General features: G+C 41.5%; 1 protein-coding gene across 5 annotated transcripts in view; it reads right to left on the bottom strand.

Moving 5' to 3' along the window:
* Positions 1-10,278: 10,278 nt before the first annotated feature.
* The window catches only part of LOC129818368 (cytospin-A-like), a 39,470-nt gene continuing 34,282 nt past the window's right edge, over positions 10,279-15,466 (bottom strand). For 4 of the 5 annotated variants that reach the window (XM_055874189.1, XM_055874188.1, XM_055874185.1 and 1 more), the window contains exons 13-15: positions 11,634-11,750; positions 11,470-11,529; positions 10,279-10,371 (exon numbers count right to left, since the gene is read on the bottom strand). In XM_055874189.1, coding sequence (XP_055730164.1) covers positions 10,282-10,371; positions 11,470-11,529; positions 11,634-11,750 — 267 coding nt within the window. In that variant the 3' untranslated portion in view covers positions 10,279-10,281. The remainder of the gene's footprint in view (positions 10,372-11,469; positions 11,530-11,633; positions 11,751-15,466) is intronic. The other variant, XM_055874190.1, reaches the window with a different exon arrangement.

Here is a 15,466-nt window from a genome sequence, read left to right on the forward strand (position 1 = left end):
CCGTACGGGAGTTGTAGCTGTGAGACAAGATAGTAATTACTAACAATTGGATACCACGAAATTGGGGAGAAAAGGGGGTAACAAAAACAAAATAAAATTTCCATGGTGCCCCAGGTTAATGAGTTAATAATTGCCTGATTCATTTAATCACGCAATTCTAAATCGTTAATCATTCAATGAGCAGCAGTCGTCACATTAACCGATACAACGTCATGGCAAGACTTGAAAATGGCTTTCTAGCAATGATCAACAACCATCTTGACGGGGCTTGAATTTTTGTTTAATGTGAACATATTGTACAATCCATGTGCGCAAAGTTCTTAGAGACATAACCAGAAAGACTCACAGCTGTAATCTCTGCCGGAGATAATTGACTGTATTTCATTTTCAATATATTTGCAAAAAAACATGTTTTCACATGATCATTATTGGGTATTGTGTGTAGATGGGTAAAGGAAGGTTAAAGGAAGATTTTTAAGATTTAAAAAAAATGTAATACATTTTGGAATAAGTCAAGGAATATGAATACTTTCTGAAGGCACTGTAGATGGTTATAAATATTAGTTATTTCTTGTGTAAACTGATATCATAGTTGAAATTAAATCATGGGAGGGACAAAAATGGCCACGTTAGCTACCACCGGCGTTTACCCTCCAATACACCACTGATCGCTGATGACATTTCAGTGATGTCATTTCAGTAGCTGTGACAACATGGTAGTTTCAACTACAATGACACATCACAACATGGACTCTTCACGCTGATATACACAGACTGTGCTCTTTGTATGACAGGCTGACCAGTTGAATCCAGGTGAATCCTAACTGGAAGGTTTACATTACACTGAGTGTAAAAAACATTAGGAACACCTGCTCTTTCCATGACACAGACTGACCAGGTAAATCCACGTGGAAACATATGATACCTTATTGAGGTCCCCTGTTAAATACACTTCAAATCAGTGTAGATGAAGGGGAGGAGACAGGTTAAAGGAAGATTTTTAAGCCTTGAGACATGGATTGTGTATGTGTGTCAGAGATTGAATGGGCAAGACAAAATATTTAATACCTGTGAACAGGGTATGGTAATAGGTGCCAGGCGCACTGGTTTGAGTGTGTCAAGAACTGCAATGGTGCTGGGTTTTTCACACTCAAAAGTTTCCTGTGTGTATCAAGAATGGTTTACCACCCAAAGGACATCCAGCCAACTTGACACAACTGTGGGAAGCATTGGAGTCAACATGGGCCAGCATTCCTGTGGAACGCTTTCGGCATCTTGTAGAGTCCATGCACCAACGAATTGAGGCTGTTCTGAGGGCAAAAGGGGGTGCAACTCAATATTAGGAAGGTGTTCCTAATGTCACTCAGTGTATGTCCATTTATCTTGTTTGTATGTTTGTACGTGTGAGCCAATGAGTCAGTGTAAAATGTCTGCATTAGTCTCTGTGTGTGTGTAGCGCCTTGAAGGAAGAGATAAGCATGTGCACATCCTTTGGAAAGACTGTATTGCAGGCCTGTCAATCAAAGCACCAATTAGGCACCACAGAGGAGAGTGAAAACAAATAGCAGGACTGTTGCTGTTGGCCATATCACTATTTGAAATGCTGATGAAAGGAGAATTGGAGCTTGACTACATCTATGTCCTGAAGTGCAGACACAGATAGCAATAGAGACATAAACACAGCTCAAAGCCAAGCAAACAACGCAAGGGTAATTTATGGGTCCCTGCTCTACGGGATCCATGGGAAGGGTTAAGGTTAAAGGCTAGAGCTGGCCCTGCCAAAACAAGTGACCAATGGGCATCTGTACTATATCAAGGTGATAAGTATGATAGACATTCTCAGTATAAATTTTCCCAATATGTTAACATAATCAACCTGTTTTTATATTAATAGATGACAAGGTTGGGCTCAATTCCATTTCAGCTCAGTCAATTCAGGAAGACTGCAAAGAGTAGGACTCTAGAAGTACTATTGTAGTAATTGAGTTATGAAACTTATTGTAGCCCGATTTTCTGAGTTACATTTTTGTTTACTATGATTTTAATGTAATGGGGAGGGAACAAGTTCATTAAATAACCAAAACAATTGTGTATAAAAAACGAAATTAAAGGACACAAAAATACACTCTGAACTCTTCACAATTTAGACACTTGTGTTTCACACAAATTACCTAAGAGACACTTTGAGATTGGGGATATTTGCCTCTTGACAACAAATAGTTATTCTTATTACTCTTTTTTACTCTTATTACTCTTTAAAAAAATAGAATAAAAACAATACTTGCTCTTTTGTCTTGCCATATTAGATGATATCCCACTGACGCAAATGCACAAGATATTCTCAAGCCTTCTCTCCATAGGCTACATGCGTCCTCATATTCTTCACATAATCCGATCTTCTTCAAAAGTTGTAAATTTGTCTAGGAATTATACATTGTAAAAAAAAAAGAAAAGATATGACTGTAAATTATAAACGTGTACATTAGAAACAAAATATCTCCTCTGCGCTCAGAAGTTGGGACAGGAAAACGCAGTAGCATGCGCTCTCATCCATACGCGAGCCGTTCTGAAGACAAACGCATGTCACCCGTTTCATTCGGTTTTGAAACAAGGAGGAGACCTAGCTAGAATATATGGTTCCTTGGAAGTTGTAGGAAAGTATGTTTTGGGTTTAACATTAGTTGTGGGAACGAACCCATTCGTTTCCTGACTCTTAAAACAGAAGTGAACATTTCACCTCTTCCAGGAAGTTTATTTTTTAGGTTGCAGGGAGGTTCTGAGAACGTTTTACTCTCGTTCCTTGAACGTTTTCCTGGGAGGTTTTATTAACACGCTGAGAACTGAAATGATAGATTATTTGGAATTTTTTGAATAACATCCTTAAAACTTGAATGTGTCAATAAGACTTTCAGTAACACTGCTAGCTTATTTTTGGTTAACTTAAAAAAAAAAAAAATCCAAACTGATAGAAATTAATTTCCTTAGAGCATTTTGTTGATGCTGAAAACCAAACGTATTTGTTTTTAGATAACGTTCTTAGAATGTTCTCCGAACGTTACTAACGTTTTCTTAACGTTCTCGGAACAATTTGAGAACATGACTAAGTAAAACCAACGGAAACCTGTAGGAAACATTATGCTTAAGTACTGAAATCCCTCAGAAGAATGTTGTTTCTTAAGGTTCTCTGAACTATGAGAACATTCCCAATGTCAAACCTATTAGAGAACATTCCTAAAACATTACCAACATTTAAATTACATTTAACCATGTTTGAACTTTTAGGAAACGTTCTGTTAAAGTAATAAAACATTTTTTTTTTTTTTTGTCAAGTTCCTTAAATGTGCTGAGAATTTTCCAAAGCCAAGCAACTATCCTGCACCATTCCCAGAAAGTTGTGGGAAGGTTGTATGCAAAATAACTATATGACAAACACACTCACCAAGCTCTAAGAAACATATGGTTCTCAGAACTTTATGTGATTGCTGGGGAGAGACACATTCAATGAGCCAATCAACAAGCAGGTAGCCAGTGGTTAGAGCGTTAGACTTGTAACCGAAAGTTTGCAAGATTGAATCCCGAGCTAACAAGGTAAAAATCTGTCGATCTGCCCCTGAACAAGGCAGTTAACCCACTAGGCCGGCATTGAAAATAAGAATTTGTTCTTAATTGACTTGCCTAGTTAAATAAAAGGTAAAATACATTTCAAAAGTGTGAAAGAAATTGTTGAAAACAGAGTTGAGGTAGCTCAGATGTGTCTGTTATATTAAAGTGACCAGGATCAGTTTCAATGATGAGATTACATTTACATGTTCAGGTTGATCATGGCTGAAAAGCATAGAGCCCCACAGTGGAGGTGACATAATACCCATAAAACCTAGCGGTCAAACAGGGAAAGACTTCGTGTAGGCTTAATCCTGGCGTGACATTTTGATAACCATGTAAATCTCTCTCCGACAAGGTGACTTTTAACAATATATTCACCTGTATTTACCCACCCAAAATGAAATGCTAATCAGCTAATTCTACCATAGTGATTCAAAAGGCACTCGCACATCTGAGCTATATCTTTGCTGCAGGTGCATGGTATCAATTGAATAACATGAAAGAGAAAGACAGTAAAATAATTGTAAAGTTGTGTACCAAGATGACTGCAATCTTGTTACAAGAGTGTTGACAGCAACCTTACAGGCAGCAACACTTATTACAAACCATTTCCTTGCAAGGCTGATGAGGAAATGAGTGTAGGGTCTAGCCCACACAAACAGCCCATGTGAGAATGTGGATATAGAATGTGGTTAGAATTAGAACTAGTGTTTTTAATCTACAGTGGAGCAAAGCAAACATTCTACTTTGTAGTCTCAGAGAGAGAAGTATTCAAGAACTCAATTCTAGCTTACATTTGTTATAAATACAAATAAGCCTGTAAGGCATGTAACTTTCAGTGTGACAGTTTATTAGCAATGGGGAATTTAAAAAACGGAATCAATAATATATTGCTGATAAGGTGCATGGCACTACAGATGTCTAAAAAAAGAACAATAAGAAAATATTATTTAAGTTATTCAGTGAATTCAACTGCAGTCATTTGTATTGGGTCAAGATACAAGCTTCCACACAATCGCACACAAAAGTGAATAAAAAAACATTACATTTTCTTTAAATATGCTTTTCACCTCATTCAAAAAACATAAAATACTTTTAAAATTTCATAAGTTAAACGGCCATATAGTGTTAACTTTACATTGAGGACTTCTAAGTTCAACTGTTAAGTCAACCCAGTTTGTACTTGGGAATGCTTTTACCTCAATGGTCCTCTGATACATGAGTAGTTGGAGGCTCAACCATGGTCAAATGAGCCCAGGTACCTTAAAGGGATTCTCTGGTACTTTTTAGCCAGTAGTTCTAAAAGTAGCACCCACAAGCCAAAAGTGGTCCCCGAAAATTGCTTACTACATCACATCGGCAGATTGTGCACCACGTCATTTCTCTCGTTCTCGCTCTGCTGTGTAATTCTTGCTAGCTGTCATTTAAAATGGCAAGGGGCTGAAATTCATTGGCTGGAACCTGAATTGCTAGGGTGCTGGCCCACGTGGGAGGAAATGTAGGGGGGAAAATGACAGCACAGCTTCTAGAAATCAGTCACTTTCAAACAACGCATTTTGTGGTTAATTGAGGTAAGAGAGTAATTTAGCTCATAGATTATGTATGAACTACACATTGACACATCCAGCCCAAAGCGGGGGGTTTAATAAAACAACCTATTAGTCACAAAAGTACCAGAGATTGTGTTTAAATCATTGACGAAACAGAGTGGAGCTATAAAAGGAGAGGGGAGAAGGAAATAAGAATACATTGGCATCCTGCCTACTGTTAGCTAGGACGGACTGGCAACTCTTTACTTTGAGAAGTGTTCCCATACAGTACATAACAAGCTCTAGCTATGCTCAGTCTACTTTTGATCCAATTTATATTACAGCGAGACATCAGTGACCTTTATAATGTTGCCCAATTCTCTTATTTATGAGCGAGTTCATTTCATCAGATAACATATGACAAGGTGCAAACCAGGAACTGTAGAAACCAAACACCACCTTAACCAAAACATGACCAGTGTCCTAACCAAAACATGACCAGTGTCCTAACCAAAACATGACCAGTGTCCTAACCAAAACATGACCAGTGTTCCGTGTAAGGAGTTACACCACTCCGCAATTCGCCATGAGTACATAGGGGAGTGTGAGACAAAATGTAACAGATCAATTGTAGGGTAACTTGGGGGGGGGGGTAAAACATCACCCTACCTCAAAATCACTTTGTGATTTTTATTTTTATTTTTTTTATTTCACCTTTATTTAACCAGGTAGGCTAGTTGAGAACAAGTTCTCATTTGCAACTGCGACCTGGCCAAGATAAAGCATAGCAGTGTGAACAGACAACACAGAGTTACACATGGAGTAAACAATAAACAAGTCAATAACATGGTAGAAAAAAGAGAATCTATATACAATGTGTGCAAAAGGCATGAGGTAGGCAATAAATCGAATAATTACAATTTAGCAGATTAACACTGGAGTGATAAATCATCAGATGAACATGTGCAAGAAGAGATACTGGTGTGCAAAAGAGCAGAAAAGTAAATAAATAAAAGCAGTATGGGGGGTGAGGTAGGTAAATTGGGTGGGTAGTTTACAGATGGACTATGTACAGCTGCAGTGATCGGTTAGCTGCTCGGATAGCAGATTTTTAAAGTTGTTGAGGGAGATAAAAGTCTCCAACTTCAGAGATTTTTGCAATTCGTTCCAGTCGCAGGCAGCAGAGAACTGGAAGGAAAGGCGTCCAAATGAGGTTTTAGCTTTAGGGATGATCAGTGAGATACACCTGCTGGAGCGCGTGCTGCGGGTGGGTGTAGCCATCGTGACCAGTGAACTGAGATAAGGCGGCACTTTACCTAGCATAGCCTTGTAGATGACCTGGAGCCAGTGGGTCTGACGACGAACATGTAGCGAGGGCCAGCCGACTAGGGCATACAGGTTGCAGTGGTGGGTCGTATAAGGTGCTTTAGTAACAAAACGAATGGCACTGTGATAAACTGCGTCCAGTTTGCTGAGTAGAGTGTTGGAAGCTATTTTGTAGATGACATCGCCGAAGTCGAGGATCGGTAGGATAGTCAGTTTTACTAGGGTAAGTTTGGCGGCGTGAGTGAAGGAGGCTTTGTTGCGGAATAGAAAGCCGATTCTTGATTTGATTTTGGATTGGAGATGTTTGATATGAGTCTGGAAGGAGAGTTTGCAGTCTAGCCAGACACCTAGGTACTTATAGATGTCCACATATTCTAGGTCGGAACCGTCCAGGGTGGTGATGCTAGTCGGGCGTGCGGGTGCAGGCAGCGAACGGTTGAAAAGCATGCATTTGGTTTTACTAGCGTTTAAGAGCAGTTGGAGGCCACGGACAGAGTGTTGTATGGCATTGAAGCTCGTTTGGAGGTTAGATAGCACAGTGTCCAAGGAAGGGCCGGAAGTATATAGAATGGTGTCGTCTGCGTAGAGGTGGATTAGGGAATCGCCCGCAGCAAGAGCAACATCATTGATGTATACAGAGAAAAGAGTCGGCCCGAGAATTGAACCCTGTGGTACCCCCATAGAGACTGCCAGAGGACCGGACAACATGCCCTCCGATTTGACACACTGAACTCTGTCTGCAAAGTAGTTGGTGAACCAGGCAAGGCAGTCATTAGAAAAACCGAGGCTACCGAGTCTGCCGATAAGAATATGGTGATTGACAGAGTCGAAAGCCTTGGCCAGGTCGATGAAGACGGCTGCACAGTAATGTCTTTTATCGATGGCGGTTATGATGTCGTTTAGTACCTTGAGCGTGGCTGAGGTGCACCCGTGACCGGCTCGGAAACCGGATTGCACAGCGGAGAAGGTACGGTGGGATTCGAGATGGTCAGTGATCTGTTTGTTGACTTGGCTTTCGAAGACCTTAGATAGGCAGGGCAGGATGGATATAGGTCTGTAACAGTTTGGGTCCAGGGTGTCTCCCCCTTTGAAGAGGGGGATGACCGCGGCAGCTTTCCAATCCTTGGGGATCTCAGATGATACGAAGGAGAGGTTGAACAGGCTGGTGATAGGGGGTGCGACAATGGCGGCGGACAGTTTCAGGAATAGGGGGTCCAGATTGTCAAGCCCAGCTGATTTGTATGGGTCCAGGTTTTCCAGCTCTTTCAGAACATCTGCTATCTGGATTTGGGTAAAGGAGAAGCTGGGGAGGCTTGGGCGAGTAGCAGCGGGGGGGGCGGGGCTGTTGGCCAAGGTTGGAGTCGCCAGGAGGAAGGCATGGCCAGCCATTGAGAAATGCTTGTTGAAGTCTTCGATTATCACGGATTTATCGGTGGTGACCGTGTTACCTAGCCTCAGTGCAGTGGGCAGCTGGGAGGAGGTGCTCTTGTTCTCCATGGACTTTACAGTATCCCAGAACTTTTTGGAGTTAGAGCTACAGGATGCGAATTTCTGCTTGAAAAAGCTGGCCTTTGCTTTCCTGACTGACTGCGTGTATTGGTTCCTGACTTCCCTGAACAGTTGCATATCGCGGGGGCTCTTCGATGCTATTGCAGTTCGCCACAGGATGTTTTTGTGCTGGTCGAGGGCAGTCAGGTCTGGAGTGAACCAAGGGCTATATCTGTTTTTGGTTCTGCATTTTTTGAACGATGAGACAGACAACTTTTTTTTGTTGAGAAACAGTGGCAACCAGGGAAAGTGTTGGGGGAAAATTGTGACATGAAGTGGTTCCTGTGAGATGTACAGGCAGGGTGCATGTTACACCAAGTTACCCTAACTGGAAGGTTTACATTACAGTGAGTGTAGAAAACATTACGAACGGCTCTTTCCATAACATAGACTGATCACTGATCAGGTGGATCCAGGGGAAAGCTATGATCCCTTATTGATGTCACTTGTTAAATCCACTTCAATCAGTGTAGATGAAGGGGATACAGGTTAAAATATTTTTAAGCCTTGACACAATTAAGACATGGATTGTGTGTGTGCCATTCAGAGGGTGAATGGGTAAGACAAAATATTTGACTGCCTTTGAACAGGGTATGGTAGTAGGTGCCAGGCACACTGTTTTGTGTCAAGAACTGCAACGCTGTTAGATTTTTCATGCTCAACAGTTTCCCGTGTGCATCAAGAATGGTCCACCACCCCAAGGACATCCAGCCAACTTGACACAACTGTGGGAAGCATTGGAGCCAACATGGATTCTACAAGCCAACCTTGTAGAGTCCATGCCCCGACGAATTGAGGCTATTCCGAGGGAAGGTGTTCCTAATGTTTTATACACTGTCTATTAGCCTCGATTCCTGGCAATGACTAGTACCATTTAAATGACTGTAGCTCGTCTTAGCTGTGGAAACCTTATCAGATGCCTTTATGAGCAACAACAAAATGTTATGAAATATTCACATGGTATCTCAGTATAAAGGAGAATACTCCAACGTACCAAAAACACAACTCATAAATTCTCATTCATACTTATTTAACTACTTCAAAGCAAATGATTGTAAGCTTTTCCCATGTGTGGGAACATACATAGCTAATATGATTTCCCTGTGCTGGAGGAAGGGGCTTTACTGTGTGTAGTACACCCAAAGGCTTTGACACGTTGTGCTTTTTATGGCATTGATGAAGGTTTAAACACATTCCATTTAAGTAAAGAGCCTCACATCCCGTTGTGCTTTGAAACCAGGGAGGATTTGCTGAACAGTAAGTGGTGCTTTTACCTTAATGCCCAAACTGTTAGCTTATCAGGTCAGCTCCCTGTTTTGTTCAGCCTATTTATGGATGGGTGTGCTACAGGGACCTCACTGTACAACCATTATGGATGGGTATGCTAAAGGGACCTCACTGTAAAACCAGAGAATGGCCGTGGTGGCCAACCATCACGTTTACTGAGTTTGGACACAACGGACTGAGACAAATAATAAATTGCGTAAAAGATGTCAATGCGATTGAACTCTGACTTTGGGTCCTTCAAAAAGGACTATAAGTCCTATGTATTATTAATGTTACTAATGTCAATGCTCATTGTCATAATTGGCAAAAACAAACATGGCATTGATTCATATGAAGTTATTATCTCTTTGGAATAAATATCACAGCAAAGCATTGGGCTAAAACAGCCTAGTTATAACACCTACAGTTAAGCTGGACCCTCTGTCAGTCAGGTAAATCACACTTACCCTCAAGTCATTGAGCGAAGAGACAAAATGGACAAAGCCAAAGGCATTTTAAAAAGGAAATCCTGTTCTCCGCAGTATTCCAAGTCCAAAACCATACACACATTTTTTCAGCTAGCTAAATATGAAATACAGTGTAATGTTGGAGGTAATGATGGTGTAGGCTACTGCAGCACAGAGTTCACATAGGACTGGGGTCAAGAGGCCAGAAGACTTGAAGTCACTGACCCAGGGAAAGTTGCAGGACAGTTCAACACATTGTCTAATACCCATGGCCTCAGTCTATCCACAGCCTAGTCTGAAGAATTCAATCAAACTGAGAAGCCACATGAGCATCCCAAGCCAAGAGTTTGTAGAACATTGCAGTGTAAACATGGAATATATTGGTTGAGTTAAGTGATGCAGCTTAACGTAGAACTCAGGGCCCTAGACGTCTTCGCAGGTAGCATTGGCTGATGTTGCTCTAAGGTTGTCCAGTGTTGCGATGACATCCCTGGCTGGACGTGTGTGTGTGGGCAAGCGAGGTGTTCAGGCTTGAAGATGGGTCACGTCTCAAAGTACTTGTAGATGGCAGTGACGTAGGTCATCACACTCTGCCAGTCAGGCCTCTCTGTGTGCACCATCTCTCCAATGTCCTGAGAGAGAAAGAAAAACAAAAGAAACAGATGTAAGACGTGTTGCAGTACAAAATGCACATCACACTGCATACTTTCTTTCGCTGCAAATTGTGTGTTTAGAATATTGTCAGTGAGAGACCGTGAGGAATAAAGTTCTGACTTAGCAAGCACCCATTGCTTGGCCTAGGAGTAACACATCACAATACCTTCCACCAGAGAAAGGTTGAGAAGTGTTACTGCATCTTCTTAAAGGAGAATTGTGTCATTCCAAACTTCATCCGCAATGTTATATTCCATATGTGCGACTCGTGCCGTTTCCCCTATCCAACTGTTCCATTCTCCGTTTTGCCTGCTGCTAGAATGGACGGAGATGTATCGCTCAAGTCACAACAAAATGCAATATAACGTTGTGGATAATGTTCGCAATGACAATTTGGTGTACAACATCTAAACACCCGCATCACTATAATGAGAGCTTTTCTGTTTCTGAAACGAGGTATTTTGGTGTTTTTTGATTATTTGTTCATGTTTATTCAGAGCCCCTGTACTGAATCACGGGTTAGGTTAAGTTTCTCAAAAAAGTGCCGGGACCCTTATAGAACATACAATTTACATCACAAATATAGATTTGGTTGTAAAAAAAAACCTACATTATAATTTAATCTCTAAAAGGTTGTAAAATTGACAAGAAGCAAGATGCAGAGTGAATGTGTCTTTTGTTTTAATAGTAAATCTCCTCCCCCTCCGTCGGCACTCTGGAGTGGATCACCCACAAATGAAACCCAGTCTGTCTCTTGTTAAGCTGAAGTCAACTGGCCTTGGTGTGACACTGCTCTTAAGTCAGCTGTAGCTGCTTGCCATGAGCACATCTTTTATGGGCAGTTCTCACAGGCTACAGCCAGCCAATCTATGTACTGTTGGTGTCAATTGCTGCTGAACTATATAATCAGCCTTGTCTTTCTGTTGCCCAGTCTTTCTAGTCAAGCCTTACAAAGGGGAGGAAGGGATATGGGAACATGTCTCTCACCCCTCCAGCCATATAAAGCATCTTGGTCATTTCATTCTACACTTTTGAGTGGTAGTCAAATATCAGTTCATTTTAGCTCGGACACCAACCAATGAGGACTTGATCCCGACACTTTCAGCGGCCTGGAAAGCCAGTGTGAAATTTCGCTTCTGAAGGAAAAAGGGAGAAAATACATTTTTGATGAACGAACTACATGTATATAATTTCCACACTAAGAACCTTCCGGTCAGTGGACTGAGGGGGTCTATCTCACCTTGTCCTGGCTGGAGAGCTCCAGGTAGGGGATGTGGGCAGGCAGGTAGGTGTGGAGAACAGCACAGAAGGCCAGCCCGTCGTTCCAGCTGCTGCTGAAGTTGGTGATATCAATGTTCTGGAGAGAGGAGAGAAAGAGCATAACAGTAAAGGCTCTCTAATTGCAGCCCTGGCAGTGTTTCCTCTAGAGAAATGTGTAGCTGTTGGAGAAGAGGTTGTTTTGCTGACTCCATCTAAAATAGAATTTCCACCTCCAGAAATGTGTCCAACAACATATTGGGAAAATGATTTTAACATGTTGGACCTTGGCATGCATATAGCCTATGCACGGTCCATATGATCAGGTATGCTATTAGCAATAAGCATTTTCACCTGTAGCCCAACTGATGCAGCATAGTGGCTAGAAATAACTAGGCTGAAGCATTGGGTTGCCCACCTGCATTTACCCTATCGGGCTAATCATTAGGTAGATCCCAAATATGATATTTTAACTAGTTGGGACAAAATGTATCAATTTGATGCTAAAACAGTGAATATGCACAGAATTCCAAACATTAGGAACACTTTCCTAATATTGAGTTGCCCCTTCATGTCACCATTTTTCCCTCCAACACTTTCCCTGGTTGCCACTACTCTTGCTCAACTCAAAATATGCATCGGTCTCAACACAATTTTCAAAGAAAAGATTGGAGGTAGGGTGTCATTTTACCCCCCAAGTTACCCTACAATTGATCTGTTACTTTTAGCCTCACTCTCCCCTATGCACTCATGCCGAATTGCAGAGCGGTATAACATCCTTAACCATGATGCTGCTAAATTGTGAAGTTTGGGCATATTTAGAAGTGGAAAGCTGAGATTCCCCGCTTTTTAACAATGGCCATTAAAACGGCTTTGTTCCCGTGATTGGATTAAGAATAGATGTTTCTTGACTGCATGTCAGAAAGCATGTTTCCTTCCCTATGGCACTCGCAACTTGAATGCACCTTGAGGAATATTTATCTTGCGTAGAACATACAACAACAAGTGGGCTAGGAAATAGATAAACTATTCTACTATGGGGTTGCCTGTTTTTTTATTCATTATGTTTTACGTCGGAGGCAGTCACAGTGGCCCAAATGTTGATTGAGACATTCAGAAATATAACAGATTTTGACTATCACTAATGTCATATGTTTGGTAAAGTAATAAAGAGGGTGAAATATTTGGGGTAGATGTTCCTAAAACAGATTATATATATATATATGGGCATATTATAAAGAATAAAAAGCCTTATTCACAATTTTTGTTTTATCATACCATCATATTTGTATATGTATTATACTTTTATTGAGTACTAGATCGTATGTGTTGGAAAGTGTTTTTCTACTACATAAATAAACAATTCTAGCTGAAAGCCAAAGGTCAGAGCTTTCTAGGGGAAAACACTACTACATTAATAAAATATTGCCCTCTTTCTAGATGAATAAAAGCATAGTGAAACAGTGCGGCTGTCAGCTCAACTATATTATAGGATTTAGCCATGGCGCAGCGCTACAAAAGACTGCAGAGGAAACACTGAGCCCGAGGCTATTCTTATGTTTCACCATGTCATCCCAAACAGCTGTCAACAACAGTAGATGATGCAAACTGTGGTCTTTCAAAGCAAGTGTAAGAACGTACTTGTCTTAGCACACTCGTGTTTCTTCACACTGACTTGCACTCAAGTGAGAGATGATCAAAGAGTCCATTGTATTAGCTTCACTACTTTATCACTATGTGTTTGCTTAGTGGACAAGTTTATCTCCATCGACTTGCATCCCACGGCTTCCCTCTCTAACCCACATAATATACAACGGGAAGCCATTTAGGACCGACTGTGTGTGTGTGTGGGTGTGTGTGTGTGTCTGGGCCTTTATAGCCCTGTTGTTATGACCAGGTACGGTAGGTAGGGGGGATTCATGTTCGGTTGGCTTAACCTTTTTAATGCGCCACACGGATGGATGCCCTTCAATTGGGATGCACACACACCTCACGTGCGTCCAAACACTATGTGTGTGTCTCTCTAGAAAGTGCTGTGGAAAGAGACTCTTATTCTTGTCCCATGACTATAAATGGCTTTGTAGTCAGCCCACTTCAGTGTATTTGCAAAGTATTCAGACCCCTTGACTTTTTCTACATTGTGTTACGTTACAGCCTTATTCTAAAATGTATTAAATAAAACAAATCCTCATCGATCTTCACACAAAACCCCATAATGACAATGCAAAAACAGGTGTAGAAATTATTTGCAAATTTATTACAAATAAAAATCAGAAATACATAAGTATTCAGACCCTTTACTATGATACTCGAAATTGAGCTCAGGTGTATCCTGTTTCCATTGACCATCCTTGAGATGTTTCTACAACTTGATTGGAGGCCACCTGTGGTAAATTCAATTGATTGGACATGATTTGGAAAGGCACATGCCTGTCTTTATAAGGTCCAAGGTTGACAGTGCATGTCAGAGCAAAAACCAAGCCATGAGGTCGAAGGAATTGTCCGTAGACCTCAGAGAAAGGATTGTGTCGAGGCACAGATCTGGGGAAGCGTACCAAAACATTTCTGCAACATTGAAGGTCCCCAAGATCACAATGGCCTCCATCATTCTTAAGTGGAAGTTTGGAACCACCAAGACTCTTCCTAGAGCTGGCCGCCCAGCCAAACTGAGCAATCAGGGGAGAAAGGCCTTGGTCAGGGAGGTGACCAAGAACCTGATGGTCACTCTGACAGAGCTCCAGAGTTCCTCTGTGGAGATGGGAGAACCTTCCAGAAGACAGCTATCTCTGCAGCAATCCACCAATCAGGCCTTTATGGTAGAGTGGCCAGACGGAAGCCACTTTTCAGTAAAAGGCACATGATTGCCCACTTGGAGTTTGCCAAAAGTCACCTAAAGGACTCTCAGACCATAAGAAACAAGATTCTCTGGTCTGATGAAACCAAGATTAAACTCTTTAGCCTGAATGCCAAGCATCACGTCTGGAGGAAACCTGGCACCGTACCTAGGGTGAAGCATGGTGGTGGCAGCATCATGCTGTGGGGATGTTTTTCCATCGGCAACGACTTGGAGACTAGTCAGGAACGAGGGAAAGATGAATGGAGCAAAGTAGAGAGAGATCCTTGATGAAAACCTGCTCCAGAGCGCTCAGGACCTCAGACTGAGGCGAAGATTCACCTTCCAACAGGACAACAACCCTAATCACACAGCCAATATAATGCAGGAGTGGCTTCGGGAACAAATCTCTGAATATTCCTTGAGTGGCCCAGCTAGAGCCCGGACTTGAACCTGATCAAACATCTCTGGAGAGACCTGAAAATAGCTGTGCTGCGACGCTCTCCATCCAACCTGACAGAGCTTGAAAGGATCTGCAGAGAAGAATGGGAGAAACCCCCCAAATACAGGTGTGCCAAGCTTGTAGCGTCTTACCCAAGAAGACTCGAGGCTGTAATCGCTGCCAAAGGTGATTCAACAAAGGGTCTGAATACTTATGTAAATGTGATATTTCAGTTTAAATTTGTAAGTTGTTATAAATGTGAAAAATTCTAAAAAACGTTTTTTGCTTTGTCATTATGGGGTATTGTGTGTAGATATACGAGGGGGGAAAAACAAACGTAATTTATTTTTAGAATAAGGCTGCGCGCGTGCGCCATCGTGCATGAATTTATTTTGTCCCCCTACACCAAACGCGATCATGACACGCAGGTTAAAATATCAAAACAAACTCTGAACCGATTACATTCATTGGGGAACAGGTCGAAAAGCATTAAACATTTATGGCAATTTAGCTAGTTAGCTTGCACTTGCTAGCTAATTTG

The sequence above is a fragment of the Salvelinus fontinalis genome, chromosome 21 (assembly GCF_029448725.1).
Source record: "Salvelinus fontinalis isolate EN_2023a chromosome 21, ASM2944872v1, whole genome shotgun sequence".
In the NCBI taxonomy this organism is placed as follows: domain Eukaryota; kingdom Metazoa; phylum Chordata; class Actinopteri; order Salmoniformes; family Salmonidae; genus Salvelinus; species Salvelinus fontinalis.